Source organism: Rhodnius prolixus, unplaced genomic scaffold, assembly GCF_049639745.1.
Source record: "Rhodnius prolixus isolate KJV_2025 unplaced genomic scaffold, Rpr scaffold_6, whole genome shotgun sequence".
NCBI lineage: Eukaryota > Metazoa > Arthropoda > Insecta > Hemiptera > Reduviidae > Rhodnius > Rhodnius prolixus.
The window spans coordinates 29,627,076-29,652,256 of record NW_027411634.1 but is presented as its reverse complement, the minus strand read 5'-3'; the positions used below and the strand labels follow the sequence as shown (position 1 = coordinate 29,652,256).

At 32.3% G+C, this 25,181-nt stretch overlaps 1 protein-coding gene across 3 annotated transcripts in view; it reads right to left on the bottom strand.

Moving 5' to 3' along the window:
* Nucleotides 1-25,181, bottom strand: part of AstA-R1 (allatostatin A receptor 1) — a 295,256-nt gene that overhangs the window by 94,868 nt on the left and 175,207 nt on the right. For 2 of the 3 annotated variants that reach the window (XM_074141330.1, XM_074141332.1), the window contains exon 3: nt 23,711-23,985. In XM_074141330.1, coding sequence (XP_073997431.1) covers nt 23,716-23,985 — 270 coding nt within the window. In that variant the 3' untranslated portion in view covers nt 23,711-23,715. Of the gene's footprint in view, nt 1-22,295; nt 22,654-23,710; nt 23,986-25,181 lie in introns of those variants that run through there. The other variant, XM_074141331.1, reaches the window with a different exon arrangement.

Genomic DNA, 25,181 nt, shown 5'->3' with positions numbered 1-25,181 from the left:
GCAATTACATTATCGAAATAAGTGAAGGTATTTATGAAAATGTAGAATAATTAATGATAGCTTCGTTTACTAAATAAATATCATGGACCTTATCTCCTAAAGACTGTGTGTGTTTTCTTTAGCATAACTTTAAATCTGACATGATTCGTATTCTCCATTCTTCTTTACAGATTCATTCCTGAGTTCCTGTAAAGAATCTTTATTTCTACCAGTAAGAGTTAAAAGAAAAAAATTGAAAAATAAACCCCTAGTTTTAAACAAATCATCGCCCATTTCTCGAAATTAAAAGAAAGGTCATCTCTGTTCTGCTGAGAGATTGACAAAGAGGGACATCCTTCGAATGATGTTTGAGGTATGGAAGGTAACACAGCGCTAGGAAGCAAGAAATAAAGCTCTTTCCTAACCCAACCCCTTACCGAAGTGTAGATGACCTGCGCCATCTATACTCTATGCTGGTATTGGACAGAGCCAATGAAGTACCGAAAGGTCCCTCGGTCCCTCCTACGCGAGCTTTGGAGAATGGCCCTTCTCAGAAAGCCTCTGTAAAAGGCCAGAGGTCAAAGAGGACGTAGCCTCTTAATTGGAGGAGCGTTAAGACTTTTCAGGGTGCGGTCACCCCAATTTACTCGCTCCTCGATTCCAGGGATTTCCCAAGATATCATTGTAACAGACCAGGGGTGGGAAACCCTCCTTAGAACATTTCCAACCTTTGGAGTTAACTTTTGAAATCTGAGGAGAGCTTTGGTGGGAGGGGTGCATGATATACCACGGAGAGTAGACCGACTACTGAATCCTCTTTCTTCCTAGTACTTCCCTGGAGAATTTGATCCCGTTTTAATCTGAGGGAACTATCCTTAGAAAAAATTGGTGAGCGTTGAAGTTACAATGGGTTGCGACATTCTGTAAAAATCAACTTATGCCAGCGAAAGATTTTGAGATATGAAAATCTCAGAGCTTCAGAGATGTATTCAGGGCTCTGGAGTTCGTTTTGTAGTTCATGAGAAGTATACTCTTACTTCTCAGATACCCACCACAATATTTAAAACTGTCCAATTCTTCTGTCTTAATCGAGATTGGATAGTATTCCAATAATTAAACTATTTAATAGTTTAAACTATATAATAGTATAGATATAATGGTCAAACTATTTTTGCCCTATAATATTTTATTATACGGCATGTCCCAACAGTTTGTTAATAAAATAGTATATCAGAAAATAATTGCGCAGGAAATTGTAAACAAAGCGGATATATATGACTTTTTCATGTATTTCAGGTATACTTAGTCCAGTGTTACTTCAATAAACGCCAAGATCACACATCTACTTTTTATTACCTCACATAAAAACCTTTTAGCGGAAAACAAATTCTTCCTTCCTGTTAAATAATTCAACTACTGTTTTACCTTTATTAAATTCATTCTTCTTGATTAAAAAACAAAGCACATCAACAATTTTACTGATTCATCCAGCTTCAAGTGTTGTTTCATTTCATAAAATTTATAATTAAATGTCAAAATGGAGAAGTGCGATATTTGTCGAAGCTATCTCAAAATAACATTTAAATAATTACTTCAGAGAATTGTTTATTTACTTAAGTAGATACTAAATATAGATCTCCTTCCAAAAAGCGGACTCAGCAATAATCACTAATTGAAATTCGTCACAAACAAAGTTATTAAAAATTTATTTATAGCGTAAAAAGAAAATGAACTGAAGGAGATAATAATTTCCTCCATAATCTGCACTCATTTAAGAAATTGAGGATGTTTTGGCGTTTTATTTAAACAAAAAAAGAACTTGGGCAGGTGACATAACTTATTAAAAAATGCAAAGAAATGGACTCATTAAAACAATCTTATTCTACTAACAGCGATGATAAGAATTTTCTGTACCAGAAGAAACTCTCAAATAAGGTGAGCAAATTTTTATGAGTTATTGCGTTCCAAAAAATTAAGAAATATTTCATTATGGAATATTAAATATTTACAAATTTATAAAAACTGTAACGAAAGTAAACTTAGAAAACATGTAAAAGTAGTCAAAAAAATTACTTAGTTTGGACTTTTATTTATAGACTGAAAAATTATTATTGTGTGCTAGCTAAAACGCCGAAAAGCCATAGAAATTATGATTTTGTTCATTCAATAGGTCTTTAAAAACAAAATTAATCAATTAATTCTACTTTTTTAACACAATCTGCGCTCGAATTAAAAGCATTACCTATTGGTTACATCTTAACGAGTAAGTTTTTTTCCTTCCAGTTACGTTATTCCTAAAGTTGATTGATTTTTTTTTTAAAATCTTATAGAATTAAAAAAAAAAAAGATAACATTTGAGATAACAATTTTTTTAATTGTCTAATTAGGCATGTGCAGCCATTATTTTGATAATTAATTATAAGCCATTAAATAAATTTTAAAGTTAACAGAAGTTTTATATAAATTAAAATAAAGTGAAAAATTGGTATTTTTACTTCTGTTATTCTTATCATGCAGATTTTTCGATTTTGAATTTTATCTAGTACAACCACTTTAGTAGAATTAAAATGATGATTGGTTTTTAAGGTCTGAAATTTACCTTTTGCCCATTTTGTTTGGAAGTTTAAAAGAAAAAACTAAAAAGGGCCTAAACATTAATTCACAATGAAATAGCAGCTTTAGATCCCTTCTTATGTAAAGAAGTGTCTTTACAGAGAATATAGCCCTTTGATCTATTACTGAATGGAAAACAAATAAGGGTGTAAATTTACCTTACAACTGATGGCACTAAAAATGTTAATTCGACACATTACAAAGTATGCGCTCTTCAATGCAAACTGGGAAAGAAAGTTATTTGCCAGCACATAGCTCCAATCTTCCATCCAAGACCTAAACCTATCTTCCTAAAATGGACCTATGGATGACAGCCGTCCCTAATACAGTTACTTTTTTAAGAAATGCAAGAAATCACAATTTACTAAAGTATGGTCTGCATGGTAATGGTAGCTGAACTACATGAAAAACTTATTTGCGAAATTTGTAGTCATAAAGTTGAAAATAAGTTAAAATACTAAAAACTATGATTAAACGGTGGTTAGTAAAAAGAGATCTAGATCTAGGTTTTTCTAGGAAGTAAACTTGACAAAGATGACAAGATCCATTTTAGAAGTTTTCACAAGCCGACACAAGAATCATCCCAACCATTCTCTTTCAGTGCCAGTTTGTCATCAATCTATTTTGTTCTTTAAACTGTAGTTCTTAACTATTTAGTTAATAATTCCATTTCTTTGATTAAATTCTCTGCTCGCGCCAAACCAAGTGGCTGTTCTAAAATATTCTCACATCACACAGCCATCCTTATACTCAGGAAAATAATTTCAGGATTTGAAAGAAAAGAAAGAAACAAAAATAATGCAATTAAATTGTCCACTGAAATATGTAATTAGGACAGAATTAAATTTTATCTGGCTAAAAATATTACTTAAGGAAAAAAAGAAAAAACAACTAAGGAACCCTTTTGTAACAGGAACCAAAAAACATAGAATTTCTATATCTCAAACTATCGGGGAAGGTAAGGATTTTTTAATATTTACACACTCCGAATTCCTCTCCTACTTAAACATGGGGGAGCCACAAAATGGATCTTCTATCTTCTTGTTAGGCCTGACAAGAATTCGATTCCCTCAGACAAATAGAAATGTAGCCAAATGAAACGAATCGGTAGCCCAAAACTGATGCCTGATTATAGAGATCCCTAGAATTACTTTATAGTCAGAAATATGTTTTAGATAAACTGGATCATATGCGTTTTAGCATTTTCTTAAACAATAGCGATCTTCGAAAATAAATTGACATCAAAATCTGAATTTCAGCTACAATCTGTTCACTTAATATTATTGTTCTTATTGTAATTTAGGTGAATTACAATATTAATTAATTAGTACATTTTTACTAAAGTGACAATGTCACTTCGAGAGAAACGCTCAAGATTTGCAGCGCTCTTCTCCACGAATCCTCTAAAATCTAATTTCATGCGTTCAAAACAGAAAACAAAGTTTAAAAAACATTATTTAAATAGACAAATAAATAATAACTAGGAGGTAAATTTTGCGGAGATACTAGCAACTAGTTTTCTGAAGGATTTAGAAAGAGGAATGAAAACATAATATGTATTGACCTGAAAGGCTTTCAATATAATTACAATTCCACTGATACAGGAGTCTATGTTTATAGAGGTCAGTTTGTTCAAGCATTATGAGTGTTATAATGTTAACAAACAACGTACAAAATATTAAGAGACGACTCATCAGTATTAATTCTAGTGCACTAATTGGCATCCTGCCATTTATGGAAATTTTCCTTAAATACATGAACCCTAGCAGGGTTACTAGGGAAATAATCTAGCCAACTGGGAAGCCAAACCAGGATAATGAAAATTTGAGCTCGGAGGTGTAGAGAATTATGTTAAAACATCACTTGCTGAGAAGTATCCTGGATCTTTTAATTAACAATTATTAAAATAAATACTTGAACATGACTCTTATCGTATTGATACTGATACAGTAAATTCTTAAATATATGAAAGATAATTGTGTAACCGAAGTCAAATGTATTATTTTGCTGTTTTCTATCCTTCTTATTACTATTACTTTGTTTCCTTTCTTGTGCTTCAAGACGAGGGAGTATGAGATGAACTTACTACTTTTCTCTTCAAAATAGAATTTTTGTGAAAAAATATTTTGTAAAAATCTGTGTTATTTTATTCTATGTTCTTTACAGGCTGTAAAAAATAATTTAAGAAATTAGTTCTGATATGATTAAACTAGTTTTTAATTAGAGGGTCTGGTAAGCAAGAAACAGCTTATAGTTATTATTATAGAAAAGTAAGAAAGAATATTGCAAGTTTCAGTCATTATTTTTTATTTTCTTTTTTATTATGCCGAGCTTTCGACCTTGGGACTAGGTCCTCTTTAGAACTATGGAACATATTTTACAATACACAACAGATTACAATATACATTGATTTGACATTAACATTAATTTACAAATTATTTTACCTAAAGCTTGTTTTGTAAATAATTTTTTGAAAACTAATTATTATCATCGGTCTAGCGCCAAATAATCTCGGACCAACGCCATGAATACAAAATAATGAACAAAATTAAGGTTTGGCTTTCCAATGTAGCACAGAGACTTCATTAAGAACTTACTCTATTAGGAAATTTTTGTGTTAAAATGTTAAGTATTTAAAGAAATGAATTATTTATTCATAGTGGTTTTATTTTTTTCTAAACAGAAATTATTACTTTTGGTTTTGCGATGAAAATAATGTGCACCAACAGTTTGAGTAGTTATGAAACCAAGTCAGCAAACTCAGATGGACTATTATTAGCACTGCGTAGCTTTGAAACAAATATTTGTTTCCTCTGTAGAATGAAGAGGTTTGGAATTCTGTTTCCAATTAAAAACTCCTGTAACCTAACAATAATTCACACTTTCCTCCTGAATAACTTTTTTTTCCATTCAATAAACTAGGAACAAGAAAAGGCATTATGCTGGAATTTTTCAGCTTTTTGTTTGTTCAGTGATTTCCTTATTTTCCACCTTTTGGAGAACTGCATTAACCAAAAAAGTTAACATTTGATTCAGTAAATTAAACATTTTTCATTAAATTATTTTTTGAATAAAGATGTAATGTGATCTTGCGAAAATCTCGAACTTGAATTTTTAGCAGAAGTAAATGTTTTGAATTCCCACTGATTAGAGTTCAAAATGTGTAACTCTAAGAAATCTTTCAACTTTTGAAGGAGCTGTCAATTTAGTAACATTTCATATTATATTAACGAATGTTCATACTTTGGACAGCAAACAGAAGGCTGTAAAGTTAATTAATTTTAGTTAGGCACAAATAAAATCAACATAAAAAGAACTTTATTTTTAATAACCTATTTCTGAAAGTTTTGCCGACATTAAGAGCTTAGAAGAAAAATAAAATTACCCTTGTGACAAAAACTGTTCCAATATTTTCAGAACCTGACTAGGTTACAGAATTCTATTCTAGTTTTTTTTTTAATAACAATAATAAAACTAATTGTAACTAATATCTTTTTTACATTTCCATTTACAGTTAGGCATTTTTCTTGGGTTTTCTTATTTCTAATTTGTGTTGCGAATAAATTCGAGCTCTATCACTGCCCGTAACATATTGTTTCTTAAGTTCCGTAAAAGCACCGTTATAGTCAAGTTCCTAGATAAGATATGTCGACAGTATTGCCTCAACATTTACTAGAGCTTTCCTCTCAATAATTCGCTTAAAGAACTTCTGCAGAACTGAAGCAGTTACCAATGTGGTATTCGAAAAGAAAAACGTACAGTTTATCATGTTTTCACATTAGGAGTCGAATTGACGACGAATGGAGCTTCAACAGACAGTTTTAAGTTCTAAAGCTTAAAGAGTTGATAATGAGTATTCAAAGAAATGAACCGCCCTGAAAGCCTGGTTTTTCCAGTTCCCAGAGACTTTTCTTTCAATCAATTCTTTCTCTATCAATCACTTCTTGCAGCTGAGTCATAAGTGAGAGCTCCTTGAAAGATCAACCTCCAGACAGTAAAAGATATAGAGGGTTTTGAGACAGATTTGTTGAAGATTGTCAGATAGAAACGGTAGGGAGTTTCTATCAAAAACCCCAAAACGGTCCCTGCTCTTGCATTAGTTAAATAGTAAAAAAAAAAGTTCACAACTCAGGTGGAAAGAACAGAACATTTTTGGTGGCTAGACCACTGGCATATTTTAGAGTGACCTCAATTTCCATTAGATAGCTAGGAAGTTGCAAAACAGAAATTTTATAAGTGGATTTTAATTTTTTGTCATAAACCTGATGATTCAGCCTCTAAGGATTGATTAAAATTTGAAACAAGAGAAAATGAACGAAAAAATTGTAATTAAATAAATTAATAATCAATTAGTAAATATAACTTTCAAGCGCACAGAAATGTGACCGGCTGTTAGTCATTCGATGAACTGAGGCAAAACCACTGTCTCTCTTGCTAGCAGCCAATCTGCAAATACCACATATTCAAGAGTAGATTTTTTCCTCAAAATAGAACAAAGTGGACTAGTAAAATTAATTATTCCAACTATGGTGGAACACAAATCAAATTAGAACTAGAGCGCTATATATGCTGCTAGTTTTTTTAGCCTAACTTTTTTGAAATACAGCCCCAGTACTTTTGTGTTTAATAGTTAACAAAAAGTAACGAAAAAAAGTGGTGCAGATTTTTCTTTCCAAGATAACATATTGCATCCTTTTTTATTTCATTCCCTGCACATTATTTTCCTGCGGTAAGGAAAAAATGGATTACAGGATGACAAATGTGACCCATATATATCATCTAGTGCATAGTTCTAGCAAACCTAGTTATTTGCTTTAATATATTTTGAACTAGTTAAGCTGAATGAATAAAATTTAGCTATTTATTTAAAAACTAAGGAAATTGACCAATCTGTATAGAGGAGTACTGCTGAATTTATTATTTCTAGCAATAAATTTGCAAACAATGTCCATTTTAGAAATTAAACATTACATTTCACGCTAAACAAATTTATCGATAGAATGAAACAAAACGACATAAGATATTATAAAAAACTCTGGTGTGACATTTACAAGATGTTCAGTTGTAAGGATTTTTTTTCTTTTCTTTTTTCCAATCTGCCAAAGACCGCCAAGAGCACAGACAGTATTGGTTAAGTTTTAGAGATATGTTTCCACCAAAAAATGTTTGTCCACAGGAATGTACATAATACATTAGCTTGTTTAACATTTAACAAATTGTGTTAAAGCCGTATTCGGGGGGATAAAAATACAACTCAGGAACCTATTTCATAAAGTTTCGCTCTTGGATTCATCTACTACATTCAAATTTATTTTAAATCTATTTCGACTTAAATTCATATATTTACGTACTATACATAAACAGGTATTTTTCACTGTATTTCCTACTTCTACAATAATTCAAATACCAATAATTTTGCTTTTGTGATAACTGATTTTTTAATAGATTTTAAAGCTCTATTTGAAAATTAAAAGTAATATTTTTTTTTATTATTTGCAAATTTATTTTGAAAGTTAAATGGTGTGTAAAAGTGTCAAACTCCTATAATATTAGAATACATTTCTTTGAATTAGGTAGAAGTATTTTTCAATATACGATATCTTTGGTCAATACTGCTGGGACAAAATTTTTTATCTAACCACATAACTTTAGAAAAATGACACAAATAATATGTCAATTTCAAATTTTCTTGATAACCATGATCAGGCAATTTATATACTTGGTTTTTTACTTGGTTCATTTAAAATTCAAAAACTTGAAGAAATAAACGTAAAATAGTTTTCAGATTAATTCTAAACAAAGCTTAAACAATTAGCAATAATTTAACTATCAACTATTAATTATTAAAAATGATTTTTTTAGGGCAGAAAGGTTAATAGTACTCCTAAATTTATACTATTATAAGAGCTGATTTAAATGATTTAAGTGCAAATTATTGACCAATTGTTTCTCATGTAATTTGCGTTATTGAAGTATAACTGGAATAATAGTGGTAAGAGGTATTTTAGTTGTTAGAGTGGTGGCCGAATAGGGATGGGGTTTCTGGGATCTATTTCAGGAGGACTACTTTTAAATATTCTCTTCTGAGAAGCCTCTAAATGGTACGGTGATGGAGAGATGTTGACAATAAGTCGAGGGAATCTGTTCAGAGACCAACAGTGAATTGAGAAGGCTTCAGGCGCAGGTGATATGAGTGTATATGTAATTCTTTGTATAACACTAGTTTTTAATATTTGAAATTGTACTCTTTCCTATAAGAGATTTAAAGAAAAAAAAAGGTAACAGTTTAACCCATGTTTCTTCTTTTTTTAGAAGTAGTACTGGAGAAAAATCAGAATTCTACAGGAATGAAGAGAAAGATAGATATGAATTTAATTATAACGTTATTACTTCTTTGATTATCCTGGCTTATACCTTCTTTTATTCCTGTTTAAAATAATAACCAATCCCATTACCTCATTCATTTGAATCTATTTTTCATTATATTGAAATTTATTTATTTTTTTTAAAGTGCTCAGCTTAAAGTGTAGAAAAACCTAAGAAATCTGTTCTTTGTCAAAACTAATTAATTTGCATGTAGTTTGCTTGCAGTTCCACAACATCTACTTTCTCTTTGAAGGATATGGACTTATCAGGCAGGCTGAGTAGATTGTGCCCGGAAGTCGTTATCGCGTAACCCCCTCCTAAAAGTAACCCAACAATGTGGCGCCAAAAACAGCCTCCAATGTGGCGCCACCTCTAATGTTCCATTATTGGGCAATCAAGCAACAGTAATTAAAATTTCATTTGGTTTTTATTAACCATTTAGCATCTCCCAAGGAAGGTAGCAACTACTGAATTGCAAGATAATTTCTTCTACTTTTTTTTTAAACATTTATGTGCCATGAGTGTTATAAATGAAATATTGCCAGTTTCCTGATTTTTCTGATTTTAGTACGAGATACGACGTTATTTTCTGTTCATTTCTATTTTCTTCCATTGCAAGGAAATGGACTAGTCACTACTTCAGGACCTACTATTTGCAATTCAGCCTATCGTGATACACCCATTGGAATTCTCAACAATCACATTTACTAGTCTACAGTGGTTTTCAACTATTTCTGCCAACCAGAAAAATCTGCAGATAAAAGATAATATTAAAAAACAATGTTATTATAAAGAAATGAAAGGAGAATACTGAGCCTGGTTTTCTGCGGCCAAAGTAACTTATTGTATCATTCCCTTGAAAGGTGTAACAGATCAAGGATTCCCTCTGTATTAAGTCTAGGGTCTTTCCTCTAGTCGGTTTTGCGACGTGATCTTGCCTTAAGGTTCCATATGCCAAAGATCTCAGGCTACAACTTAAAGGCCCTTTGTGGCTCTGAGTAGTTGAATAAGAAAAATCTGACCATTTTACTAGCGATTACAGTGCAATCTGCGAGGATGTAAGAGATGTTTTTTTTCTAAACTGCCCGTTTTATATATTAGTTAATAAAACAAAATTTTCATTTTGTATTCTGTTGATTTTATCCTTTTTTCTTATGGTAAAATTTTTACTAGTTCATGGAAAAAATGATGATACGTTTAGGAGCAAAAGACGAACAAGACAGCGAAGCTTATCTCTACATACTCTGCATTTAAATTCCATATTCTGTCGTAAAAACTTGAGCTTTAAGAAAATGCTGCCTTGCTCCCCAATCTTTTCACAAAAATAAGCAGAAAAAAGAAGGAATATTTCGCATAATAAAAATGGCTTTATAAAACAGAGAGGCTGAGAAAGCAGAACACCAAAACACTCTTGGTTTTTTTTTACAAACTGGTTTCCTTCTGGAAATTTACAATTGCAGGACTTTTAAGCTCGTAAAATAAGTAAACGAGGTAGCTAAAGCAGCGAGAAAGAAGTTACCTCCCGGGAGTGACTTTCCAACAACATTATTTATTCACAAGCCATCATTTCCATGAAAATTGTCAATTCACCGTCGAGTGGGAAAAGTCAAAGAAAAAGCTTACAAATTTAATGAGATATAATATTATATAATAAAATAAGGTAAATGGTAGGTTATGATTATTGCTGGAGGACGAAATAGAGAAATGTTCACATTTTATTAACACATTAATATTGTTGAAACATATTTAGTCAGGATATCCAGGACATTTCATCGTAATTTGTGTAAGGAAGGGAGAATGAATGTTTGTTGTGTAACCAGATCATCCTGTGGGATTCAAAGCAACATTGGCGCCTTTCCTTGCAGGTCTCGACTAGAGAGGAACATATAAAGAATCGTAGGCAATGTGAGTGGACCTCCATAAAAAACAAACTCGCTAACTATCCAAGAAAATGGCCTAGGACTCCTGCCATAGATTAGATTAGATTAGATTAGACTAGGGCGGCCTCAGGGCCTACGCCACTGCGACCCCTTTGGGTCTATTGTGGCTCCCCTAACTTTAAAGCTCACCCTCCAGACCTGTCCTTTTAATTAGACTCTTAATGCTGGAAAGTGAATTTTGGGTAAAACTCACAGGCCTTGGTTTTTCCTCCCCGAGAAGTAACATCCTTAGCCACACGAGCCCCTCACACTGACACAACACGTGTAGTGCCGTTTCCTCCTCTTCCTGACAGAACCTACAAAGGCTATCATCTGCCAGGCCCATGCGATGCATGTGTTTTCTGAGTCTGCAGTGGCCAGTTAATAGGCCTACAATCATCCTGATAGCCCCACGGCCTTGACGGATTAATTCTGCAGTCAGCCTCGGCGAATAGCCTTTAATAAACTCCTTCGCCTGTGCTTCTGCCATAGACACAAGGTACAAGTGAATGACTGCTGAGAATTGGCAATCCATTGATTTCTTTTGTTATTGGGCCATCTTAATTGTGTAATACATGATTAATTGTTTAATCTTGTTGTGTAATACCTGTCTGTACAATACATTTAGGGTTGATCAAAGTAGCCAGAACGTTCTTCTTGTGTAGAAGGATCACAGAAGAATCAACTTTTAAACTTGGCGGAAACCCTTAAAAATTATTCAAACCATTCAATGGAATGATTCAGTTATCAAAGGAAATAAATGTACATATTAGAAAAGATAAAAAATTTAATTACAAATTTAAATGTAAAATTCTGAATGTGTGTTTTATTAAGCTAAGATTATTTAAGGATCAAAGGAATTTCGAGTACTTTAATCTAGAAAACTAGAAAAGAGATTTTGGGTTGTTCAGAAAAAATGGCTGATATGAAGTACATATATAGAAAGTCAAAGTATTTATCTTGGTAATGAAAGAAAATGAGTTTGTGAGAAAGCAAATGCCGTTAAGGAGTAAAAAATATCGTTTAAAACAAATAAATGTTCATCAAATATTTTAAAAGATTTTGTGAGTTTTTTTGTTGAGATGTAAGTAGCTGAATTAGAATTGACAGTCCTGCACTTGAGAGAGTATGAGGAGAATTTGGCATGGAGAAAAGGTCTAAGAATAATACCCAGAGATAAGTGCATTAAGTGCAGAAACTACCTCCTGATTTTTCAGATTTTGAACTCAAAAATAAATAAAAACTAAAAAGAACTGGGATTTTGTTGGCCAGAATATTTGAAACTCAATAGCGCAACAAAAAAATCTTCTACATGAATGCTGACTTATTAATCTTCATATTTATACGGAATTGCATGGAGAGAGAAGTGAGGTTTGCAGTCATAAAATATTTTTAATCAGGAAACAGGGGTGACATAAGGCTGAACAGCTCGAGGAAAATCCCGCGAAATTATAGAACTAGCACAGGTGTTTTACATTTGTTTGGGGTTTCTGGAATTCGAGAAATATTATGCAATGCCGAGGATTTATCTTCATTAGCTTTAGAAAGTTTACTTCCAGGACAGAGAGTGGGAGGGAGAGAGCTGCTTAGCATTCATTATTTGAGATCGTACAGCTTCCTGGAGGTGATAAACAGCGAGTCGGGCTGTTCCCGTCAGGTAGAATGTTTCACAAAATTTGCTGCCTTATTTAAAAGGAAACATTACATTCCCATGTTTTAGCAAAATATTTTTTAGGAATTCTTTTTACTTTCCATGAACTTATACAAAATATTCCAACATATTTAATCAGGATAGTAGTCCATGGAATTGCAATTCTAGAATGTTGAATGACTCTTTCTTTTGGGCGGAGCTTGACCTTGTTCAATGTGCTTATTTATTTAATAAGACTTAATACAGCCAGTTGATAAGTGTTAGCAAGAACGCTGCATAAACAAAAAAAATGAATAACATAACTACAAACTAAAAATAACATTAATTAAAAAATAGCAGTATTATTAATTAATTGAATTGTTATATTTTTTTTTTTTGCCATGTACCTAAATGCGAGCTAGGATCAACCACCCTGATCGGGATTGATTTTAATAATTCTTAGACAAACACAAAACATCCTATCATAACTGTAATTTAACACGATATCTCCCATTCATAATATATTAGCAATGAAATAAGACAATACCAACAGAAACCTATCAATAAATAATTCTGATGATTATAAAAAAATATGGGTACAATTTTTTAAAATAAATTGAATGTATAATTAAGGAATACAAATCTAGATTATTCAGAGTGCCCCAAGGTAAATGGATAATTTAAATAATTAATTTTTTATAATTAGTTATTCTTCTCCAGAAGGATCTCATAAGGTCTGTATTGGAGAGAGATGGAATAAAGAGTATATTTAATAACAAATAAGCATATAATTTAAAATAATATAATAAAAAACATAACTATTTTGACCAATAAACTAGTTTGATATTATTGGTGTACATATAATACATCATTTACCACCGATTTTTCTGTTTACTTTACACATTGAAAATACTACGATAACCAGATAATAGGTATCCTAAAATCTTAGGCATATGAACATATTCACTGATCTAATAACTGTTTACTGATTTAATAACTGTTTTCAGAGTCATAATATAAATGTATTAAATTTAAAATAAGAAAATTGCAACAATAGTGAGTTGTCAGGGAAGAGATTAATTAACTCAGTGGTTAACGGTATTCTGGTTTCTAATGCGGAGATACCGGGTTCGAATCCAGCTGCTGGCCCCAAGATTTTCCTCGTTTGCAGCTCATTGTCCGGTTATGGGCAGTGTAACGGTGCCGACAGTGCACTGGAAAAAGCTCCGGGCGCCAATAACCTCAAATATAATAAATAAATTAAACAAAAAGTAGAAAATAGTGAGTTATAGAGAAACACTTTTGTTATTCTTAAAGAAACTATTAAAAAAAAAGAGTTTTATAAAGATTTTCAACTAAAAATAAGAAATACTACTGAATCTTTGTGGTACAGAATACTTCAGTATGATTCAAGTAATGTCTTATATTAACAATAAACAGCCGCTATCTACTATTAAAATGATATTCAAATTACAGGTGACCTACTTGGTCTCAATTAAAAAAGTTTCTAAAGCTCGGATATTCTTTGTGCAACGGAAGGGGAATGAGGACCTGTTCCATTTTCTGGCGGTTAAGAGTTGGCTCCGACTTGATTACTCCTTTTGTTCTTTGTAATCTATCAGAGAAATCCATGCTATTCCTCCTCTATACATTCAGCTCCTTCCTCCAAAGTAGATCTTTTTTTCTCTGCACAGACGATATTCCTCAAATTCCCAACTCTGCCATTTCCATGCTCGCTGTATCGCTGACTGAAGGAAAAACCTCTAATCTTAATTTCACCTTGCATAGTAGGACAGATCCCCTACCTCTGAAGAACCAGAAAATATAATTAGAAAAAAGAATGATGTAGTTCCCAAATTTCTTTAAAGACAATTAGACTGACGATCCTAACTATATTCCACAACAAAATGCTGAGAATAACAAGAGGCCTATCTGGAACTGCGCTGTGGTATTCAACTCGGAAAAAAAACAACAAAAAATGCTATCTCTTTAGTCCAAAAGTACCAGAATAACAGTGCAAACACCCTGGAATATATAAAATTTAACCCTCAGCACTGACAAACATAAATAAAATAATAAATTAAGATAATTTAGAAGGTTCACGGTAACTCGGATGTTATAAGGTTTCTAGATGGTAAACGTTATCTGAATTTCACAATGAAAATTAGTTTTCTGCTGACAGAAGCGCAGCTTACCAACAGTTGAACGTAAGACATGAATGATTGAAATTCGTTCTGATTTAATTTGAAATTTGAATATTTATTTATTTATGACAGGGTATAATTCTGTTTTCACTGCCTTTTAAAGTTATTTTACAAAACTTCTATTTTAGAAATAATTGTTTAAACAATGAAATTTAAATTTAGTATAATTTAAATTGTAGATAAACTTATGTTCCCTCCATCGCATTCAATTTTTGATAACTTTGATCACAATTACATTTGATTACATTTTATTTATCAAACGTTTCGATCGCATTGTTTGAACATTAAAGTCCAACATATTGACAAATCGGGGATTTCTGGTCTGTTTAGATTAAAATAAAATTGCATAGCATTTCTAAGTCTTGCTGAAGTTTTCAGATCTTAAATTAATATCTTTGATTACATCCGTTGTAGCAGCCATGTTTATCTTATCCACATCACCAGAATTAGTTTAATCAGTTTGGTGTAGAAATTTCTACTTCATGTGTGATTCCTTTCTTACTAAACTTGTTGACTATTTTTTATTCTGATACAGGAAAGTGCATGTCAGTGCAATGTTCCTATTGAGATGCAAAATCTGGACAGTATAACAATGAAAACTTTTGGTTGTAACAACTTTATTCCAATAATTTGCCATTGTTTTGTTGGTCTGTTTGTCTCTAATAAATCTATACACGTCATGTTCCAAGACTACACTGCCCTCTTTTAGGAGTTCAACCTGAAACTATTCATAGATAGATACTAATATATTCCGGAAGGTCCATTGTTTTTGTGGATGATTTCTATTATATTCTCTTTTTTCAGAGACAGCTCCTCCTCATTCTCCGCACTATTGCTCCATCTTTCTAAGATTCTAGCTTTGTTTCCAAAGAAGTTTCTTTCTTCATCATAACTAAAACCAATTCTTGACCTTATCAAACCTGACTTTACTTTTCTTATTCCATCAAAAAATTATATTAAAATTAAATTTATAATGTTTCCTTTTCTAAAAAAAAAAGTGTTTTTCTTCGTTATTTGCAGCATTTCGACTTTGAGTTATCAAGGGAAATATTGGTTTGAAGAAAATTTTCCAATCGAGTAGTGTCCTCTCCTAAATGGATTTCTCGAAAATGATCCAAAAACTTACGTTACAAACACCTAGCGTTATAACTTTCAACTGAAGCATACAATTTTAAAAACTGGTTAGTACGAATTAAATATTTTTTAAAATTTGAAGAAAATAGTGAGAAAGAACCAAGAATATTGTACATAAAATCAAGCGAGGGTATGCTCCATGTATTCATTATCATAACTTACAAATATTATGTGCGAATTAAAACTAAGAAAATTTTAGATACAATTTTACAGTCACCCGCAATTGTGAGATGAAAAGATAGAAAATAAATCTCTACCTATTTAAGAGCAAATAACAGAATACCAAGTTGGAGAAGGATTTGAGAATAATGATGCAGTTTGATGATCCTTTTTAAACATGATCCACATTTGGCGATGTGTACAATATATAGCGCCTAACTATATCGTAAGTCAATCTTGGTATGTGATGTAAACGAACAAGACAAGAATTTATAGTTCAGTACTATTTCATGGTCAAGTTTGTACGTAATCAGCGGCCCAAAATACACTTTTTCTTTTTTTAAATCATCTATTTCATGATTCAAGGCAATCTATCCGAATGTCTCATTGGTTGCGAAAGTCTAAAATTGGTTCGAAGGAAGTTTATGTTCTTATCAAGACTAGGTAATTCGTTTGAAAAGAAATAATAATTGGATCAACTAAGAAATGTTTTCATTTTTGTACATTTGAAGCTTTGATATTTAAAAACAAAAGTATGCGAAAAACAATGCGCCGATTGAACAATGATATGGGTGACGTCCATCTGCTAAGAGAGTTCTCCTTACTCTCCTTAGAGAGTTGGAGCAATATATAATTCAACTGCAGCTCTTCGTTCACTGGCGGACGGATAATCAGCAAAATATTGTAATATTGTCGCACTCCTTTCATTTCATTAAGGGGCAAGAGCATTAAAGCAAATATGCCAGTTACTCTAAGACATTGAAATGTGGACCTTAAGATAGTCTTTTACGGAAATCTTTTATTCGGAAATCGCACGGAATATTCACGACGGGCAGCATTGCAAAAACCATACACAAACACCTTGTCGGCTTATTCACTGTTAGAATAAATGTGTTGCATAATGATGCTAACACTGTAAAAGCGTCAAACTGATAAATGTTATTGAGAAAGAGTTATTATTTAGAAAGTCCACAGTGCAAATTCTAGATGGTATTATTCCGTAAAATGTCAATATTGGTATGTGCAGTTAGTGGCACAAGGTGATTTTAGCAGTTATACAATCAATTTATCATTTGTTCTTAAATCTTTGACGTGAATATCTCATAAACAAAGCGTTAACTGGCATTCACCTTCATAGGACATTTTTTTCTTGTTTTGAGATCCTAAATTCATATTTTCAGTTAGGGCACAACCCTGAAACACCCTGTATAGAAGCATAACTGCTGATGAAACGTAAACCATACTTAAAGGAAAAATTACTTAAACTCTGGTTTAGTTGCCTATCAGTGAGTAGGGTCTGAGTAAACCTTAAAGGGAGTTTGTGATGAATCTATTTTCTCTTTTATGTTTGAATTTTAAATAGAATATGTTAGGTGGTTATTGTTCTTGTTAACCTTTTACAGGTTATTCAAGAAATAGATTATGATGCAGCATGGAACTTGCTGAAGCTGAGCAGACAGAGAGCGAACTGTTCCCACTAACTGCTTCCACTCTAGCGTTATTGTGTCAGGTTCATTGTGTTCGCTCAAGAGATAGATCACTAAGACTGATGGTGTTCGCATTATACCGCACGAGCCACACCTCTTCCTTAACTTTAGTATCTTCTTCTTCTTCTTCTTCTTCTTCTTCCTTTACTCAACAAAGAAATAAGGAGAAAGTAAAGCCCAAAAGTCTAGTAAAAAAAAAACATTGAAATTGTTTCAAGAAATCGGTTACATTTATAAAAAGCACGGGTTGAATTGCAACTTCAAAGATAAATTATTTTTTAAGGGGTTCAGAACAATTTAAAGAGTTTGATTTATTTACAAGGGAAGAATTATTTTTAAAAAACATCTAATTTTGTTCTTCTACAGAATAAGATGAATGATTCATGCTTCTGCTTACACTAAAATTTCATTATTAATTTCAATGATAAAATTCAAGCAATCGCCTAATTTTCCAGGCGAAGCTTACCGTTCAACTACAAGAAAAAACTTGAACTAAATTTCCTCCCAATAACAAATCTACGCTCGTGACGAGTCCACTAAACCACCTGATCATTTTAAATGTATTTTTAAATTTTTTCAACTACTTTTTGGAAAACCAAAGTGTACTCTCTCATGAAAACTTAAGTTTGTTCTCTTCGCTCTCTTGGAAATGTAAGTTTGCTTCTCTAGAAAACTCAATTTTTGCACATTTCTCTCTCTTGCAAACCTAATTTTACTCTATTCTCTTTAAAACCCACATTGCAATCTTCATCTTCTCAAAAAGAACACCCGTTTCCTCTTCTCACTTTCATGAATTTTCCAGCCCTTAAATTTGTAAACTACCTTTTCAATTTCACACAGAACATGTTAACTTCAGCAGCTGCACACTGCTTCTTTTCCAGAAGTAGTATAAAATTATCAAAATAGTTATCAAATTTATCATCCATCGATCCGACTAATGGGAAACAGTTGTAAAAGAAACATAACAGTCAAAAGACTAATGTAATTTGCATGTAAACATCGGGCACTTGTGTCTCAACGTGCATGGCTTGAAGTAAAAAAAATAAAAAATTCTTGAACTTATGTGCACCTATATTCTTACTTTGCGAACTAGCTAACAAGTAAAAATTAATTCAAAATCTAGATTATTTAGGTTTCTTATAACTGTAAAGCTAATTAAGCTATGTCATGTTTCTGAAAATAAAGTACGTTAAAGTCTCAAAAACAGAAGTTCATTAATATAATTTACCAACATCAAATTTAGTAGATTACCCTTATGTATATATCAACGTCAAATTCATATAAGCGTCTAATTAAAATAAGATGAGTCTCACTATAATCCAGTACAAACTTCTTTAAAAAGTAGCTACTATTAGTTTTCAATACAAAAGCTTGTAAAAGTTTTACGATTTGCATTCGAGCAAAAGTTTATGATCACTAAATAAATCAATAATACTGATGGGTGATATTTAACTTTTGTTCTTCCTAGTTAAATAAAAAAAAGATGCTACTACTAAACATTTTTTATGACGCCTGTTAAACTATTTTATATAAATATAAAAAATATAGAGAAAACTACTTTTATTAAACGAAATATACCAGCCAGTTAAATCCATAAGGTGTACATAATGTTTTTATAAAAGTGGGTGTGAAGATTAATGGAGAAATATGGCATGTATGGATGGATCCATTTCCCTCATCAATGTTTTATCAAGATGAAAGGTCGCTGATGAAATTCAGTTTATTTTTATAACAAACAGACAGTTCCAAATAAATGTTGACAATTCGTGATATGTAGAACGTTTGTTGATTTAAATGAAAATAAATAAATAAAACTTTCATGAATCAATCAAACTAATTTGGGCACAAAAAAACTTTCAAATTAATATTATTTTAAAGAACAAGTTGCTCTACATCATGAGGTGGAGTTGTCAGCTTGATGGAGGAGAGGGATCAACATCGAGATTCTCCCATAGGAAGGCCAGGAATATTAGATGATGTCTTCATTTTATTTATTTATTTTGTTTTTTATTAAGGATTTGTCCTCAACCTTGAGGTTTCCTCAGACCAGTTATCCTTCTATAAAACAAACATATCTGGACTTCACACATATATCTGTGCACTGCAGGAATTGTAGTTATCCATATATTCACTCAATACTAGTTCTCCAGGGCGTCTTGCTCGCACAGCCCTCGTCCTGCCATTAATTCTTTGATGCCATTTTGCAAGTTGTTCCTAAGCCTGCCTCTTTACCGCGTACCTGGCGGGCTCCATTGCGTCACTGTTTGCGACATTCTACTTTCTGGCATCCTCAACACGTGGCCGAACCATATCAATTTCTTCTTTTCTATTTCTCCTGTCACTGTGCTAAGTTTCTCCACTATTTTATTTACATCCGCGTTCCTCCTCCTCCTCTCTCTGCGGGATGTACTCACGGAAACCTCCAGAAATCCATTTCAGTCGCTTCTATCTTTTTCTGCATTATCTTGTTGACTGCCCATGTTTCTGATGCGTAGAGCAAGATGCTTTCAACCAACGCTTCATAAATATGCCTCTTGGTGCTGATCTGTACATAGTTGCTCCATAAGACAGAATTTAGCATTCCAATCGCCTTCCTTGCGATTGTCACTCTCTTTTCCATTTCGGATGTTCCGACCACTTGAAGATAGGAACCCAGGTATTTAAAATATTTCACATTCATTGTGTAGGGATGCAGTCATGTATTCAGTTTTGTCGGTATTTCTAATCCCCACTTTCTGTATTCTTCCTGACCATATAATTGATGTCCTTTTCATCATTTGCGATCAGGACTTAGTCGTCTGCGATTGTGAAAGTACATGCCTTCCCCGACCTGTAAGCCAATCTTGCATCCTTTCCTGGTTCATTCCTTCAGACTTAAATCGAGGTACATAGATCTTAAATAAGATAAGTGATGTCTTCAATATTTAATGCAATATTAAAAACTAAAAATAACTCCTGTGTTTCTCATTTCTTAATCTGAGAAGACGAACTCGCATCTTTGCTCATCTAGAGAACATATGAACTTTTTATCTAAAATTCTTCACTGGTCTGGTTTTAAGATGTTAGGAACAAACCTAATCTATTTAGTGCGTACCAAACCACAAAGATATATTCAGAGATGTCTTCAACATTTATTGAAGTTTGTACAGTTCATAAAACTTGCACTGTAAACGCTTAAGCTATGAAGTTTAGAATATTTCATCCACTCAGACACCAGAAATAGTTTCAGCTAAGAACACAGTTGAACTAAAGTGGCTGAAATTACCCAACGCTTATAGTTGCATAAGTTAGCTAGCTGTTTCCAACTGATTTATAGGATTATGAACTAATGGAACGAATTGTTATATAAATCATATAGACACTGATTTACAGCCCTTTGACAAATAACTAATTGAATATTCCCTCTTAATACAATCCACAAAGAACGAATTTACATATTTTTTTCTCCAAACTTAAAATGTAACTGAATGTTTGCTGGTTTCAATGGTATACAAGTACAAGTAACACTTGAAACTGTTTTCATGAAAGATATGTGCAGGCACTTATTATTCCTATAAAAGCCCTTGTGTGGTAAATTTTATTAAGAAAAAAGGTGTAGGCCTGCATCTATTTAGTGCGTACCATTGGAACGATTGGATTCTCTGGATATTGGATGGTTTTACGGAGCCCCACAGTCCAGCACTATACCTCCAGATTGGTTTCAGAAGTGTTATTGGTATTCATAAAAGTGTTTGAACCATACAATATATTGAAATGGCAATGAAAAGAGTTGCTCACTGCCAGAACCAACTTGACCGGAATGAATTTTTGTTTGACCAAAATCTCTAAAAAACCTAGTGACTCTACAAGTGTGTATATGTGAATATTAAAGTTTTAACAATGTAACGGGAGCATCAATTAATTAATTTAATCTAATTATCAAATTCGGATGTCACCGAACTGATTGGAGGTTTCACAATTTTTGTGAGTTATTGTGAACACACCCAGAACATTTCCAAAAATAATGTTTTCGAACACTAAAGCGAAATGAAAACGAGCATTCATTTTGAGAATCTGGAATAGAATGTCTTCACAAAAACTACTTCCTCATTCGAGAAGCTAATAGAAACTAACAAATCTTACACTATGAATAGTTTTGTTAGTCCTCAGAATTTTAAATCATTCATATTTTCTTTTATGAAAATACAGAACATTCACCTTAAAAGGCCAAACTAACATCTTTCATTCAACAACAACAGCCAAAGATGTTCAATGGCGTGTAACATACCTCCTTCTTACGGCTATAAATCACTTTCTCCCATAGATTTCCCAACATTTTGAACCCTGTACTTTGTAATATGCTAGTCAGAGATATATGTGCACCTACTGTTTTTACTTTTATAAGCGTATTGCTCAAAATCACTAGCGAAAAATTGTATTGATCAAAGGCAACTTACGATAAAAATGTTTGGTAACATATTTAAGCCTATTTTTGAGGCCAATAAGTTTGTAGTTATTTTTTTCTTGCCTTGTTTTTTGTTTCTGTCTTTCAATTGGTTTTATTTCGTAATTTAATGCCTAAAATATAAGGCAATCACTTGCTTACTTAGTAACTTAGTAAATGAATATGGAATATAGACAAGAATAGACAAATTCTTTATTCATGTAAATATACTTATTACATGGGAACTGCAAGCAATAATAATTTATATTAAGTAAAATTATGCAAAATAAATATTTATTATAACAGAATAGAACAAAAATATAAAACAATTCACTAAAATAAAACAAAACTATCCAACTAAATATAAGTAAAGGTTTTATTCATTGATGATGAAGGATCTAATTTTGTGAGCCTCAATAAAAAAGAAATATTGACTGTAGAATTGATCTTTAGATTCTATGATTAACAGATACATTAAGGTAACAACTTCTGTAGAGAAATGGCCTACTTCGGCAGTAAACTGGAAGACAATGGAGCAAGATGTGTCCCGAGTTTCCAAGTGGCTAGAAATTACTGAGTACTGAGGTATCATCTCTTAATCACAATAATGACACCATTTGTACACAATATTTTTATTATTGTGTTACATCAACAGTTTGCTTAATAATCAATCTGATTTTTGTCAATGTAGCAGTTGTAATATAAATATGGCTCTTTATCGTCTATCTGGTTCAAATGCCTGTAAACGTCAGAAAAGCCTGGAATATTATTGATGATAAATGATAATAATCAATTGATAATAAAATGAGAGCGTAAAAATTGGAAGAATGAAGTTGGGCCAAAATTGGAAACGAACCTAAAATTTAAAATCGAATTTAATCGCTAAATAAAGATCAGTGATTACATCCGTCTATACAAACCTGTTTTGATAACTTTTTTAGAGAATAATTCACCAAGATTGTCATTGCAGAGAAATTTGCCTTCACAGCTTCCAACCGTTGCTAAATCATCTGAAAGAGAATAGTCGTAATGGACTGATCCTCCACTGGAGGATTTCACAATTTTCTCTACATAATCTGAATGATTAAACCTCTGGAGATGGATGGTAACTCCAAAACCGGTCAGAATTTAGAAAACAGGCATGTTATTTAAGTAAAGTTACTCTTCCATATTACTTTTTCCATTGTTAATTCAAAATATTACGTCATTAAATAAGAGAGTTGACTTCAAAACAAAATAAAGCTGGTTCCCTTCAAACGTGGCTCATTTCCCAAACATGATCACCTTTTATTATTCTCAGACACGCAACCCAGTTTCAAAAGTAGGTAACCAAACTAATCTTAGTAAAGAGCGAAAACAAACAAGATGTTTTAGTTTTCATATTTTCCTAATTTTTGCGATCGATTGCGGCGGAATGTTCGAAAGCAATTGAAAATTGCTTCAAATTAATTATTGCTGGTAGAACATTTTATTAACACGAACCTAGGCAGTACAGTAATCTACTTGGTTAGTAAAGGTACCCCATTTGACATCTCGATTTATAGTTAGAATTTTTTTCAAAGCCTTTTATAACTTAAAAAAAAAATGGTTTTGATTTTGTAGAGAAAACACTCTTTTCAAGTATTCACTCTTGAATTTTTTTGCTCTCTGTTTTTGAATTAACGAGAGCTTTGTGCTTTCCTCTTACTCATCTAAATTTTTTGCAATTAACGATAAACTTCTACCGGGCTGATCAAAGGCAGTTAATTAAAGCAAACAACAACAACAAAAAATAATTGCTTTAAACAGTTGCTCACCTGGTTCAGAGAATGTCAGTAGTTCTGGTGTTTTTGGTTAAGGCTGATTTTTCAGCATCAATTTGGCGGCCGTTGAGGTGTGGTGGATGCGAACCTCCTTCCGGCCCACAGTAGATAACTTTTCGAAATGCTTTTCTGAAATTTTCCGATAGAAATGCGTAGAGAATTGGATTAACGCAAGAGTTCATGTAGGCCAGCACGTGCGACACTATCTGCACCATCACCGAGGTTGGCGTGATTTCGTATTGGCCGATACTTTTCATTACCAGAATCACCTGTAAAACAAGTTTAAAATAAAGTATTAGAACTAATTTAAAGACCAAAAAGAATTTGAAAGTACAAATATCATATTGTGCATTTCCTCAACGTTTTCTTCTAATTATTTTTACAGTCGAACGTGGCGATTTCTCCAGGTCTAGCACTTTTTTGCTGTTTTATGTTAGTAACTAAATTTGGAAAAGCTTCTTTTATTAGCCAATGATTATTAAGCTTATCATTATAATTACAAAACATGGTCTTTGTAGGAATAAGCAACAGAAAATCAAGAACTGGAAACTTCTCTGTACTGAAAATATATCTTTTAATTTCTTGTAAAGGTTTTATTGCGTTATTGTTTGTGTAAATCTTTCGAATCCCGCTTTCAAACTCGTCTTCAACTGCAGCTGTGCATTTTTAGACCAGATTCTTCTTAAATGTTAAAAATCGAATATTTTTTTTTTCTTTTATTTCTGCATGCTCCATACAATGTATAATACATGCTGGTATACAACATTTAACATCAATAATAGTTGATAATACTAACAAAATAATAATATTAAATTAAATGATATAATAAAATAATATTAAATGATAATATAATAAAGAATATTAAAATCATAATAAACAAAATAGAGAAAAGAAAGATAATTAAATAAAGAAAGATCACTTTTGGGTCGATTGACTTAATTACAATTTATCAAAATTGATGTTATTTACAAATTTCACAAATAACGGTAGAATTTCGTTATGCAGCAGTGACAAGTGACTCAATTCCAAGTTATTTACCAAAATAGCCTGAATTAAATGAAGGCGAAAATTTTCAAGCAGCCTGCAATCAAAAATAATATGGGTGACCGTCTGACTCGATAAATCTCCACACTGGCAGCTGGGGTCACTAATAATGCGGAAGCGATGAAGGTATTGCCGGAACTTGCCATGGCCACTCAGCACCTGGGTTAACTTAAAGCCGAGCGGAAACTGGCTCACTTTCAGTCGGTCATAGATGGTAGGGAAGAAGAGTTTAGTGGTGCTTCCCTTCTCGCTCGCTTGCCACCATTCATTCCATTCACTAATACTTTCAGTTCTTAAATTTGAGATTATAGTTGAGCGCGGAATTTTAATATATGTACAATCCAAATCCATGTTCCTGGAGGCAGCCTTCGCTAATCGAATATTAAAAGAAAGTATAAATGAAGTAATAAGAAAAGTTTTG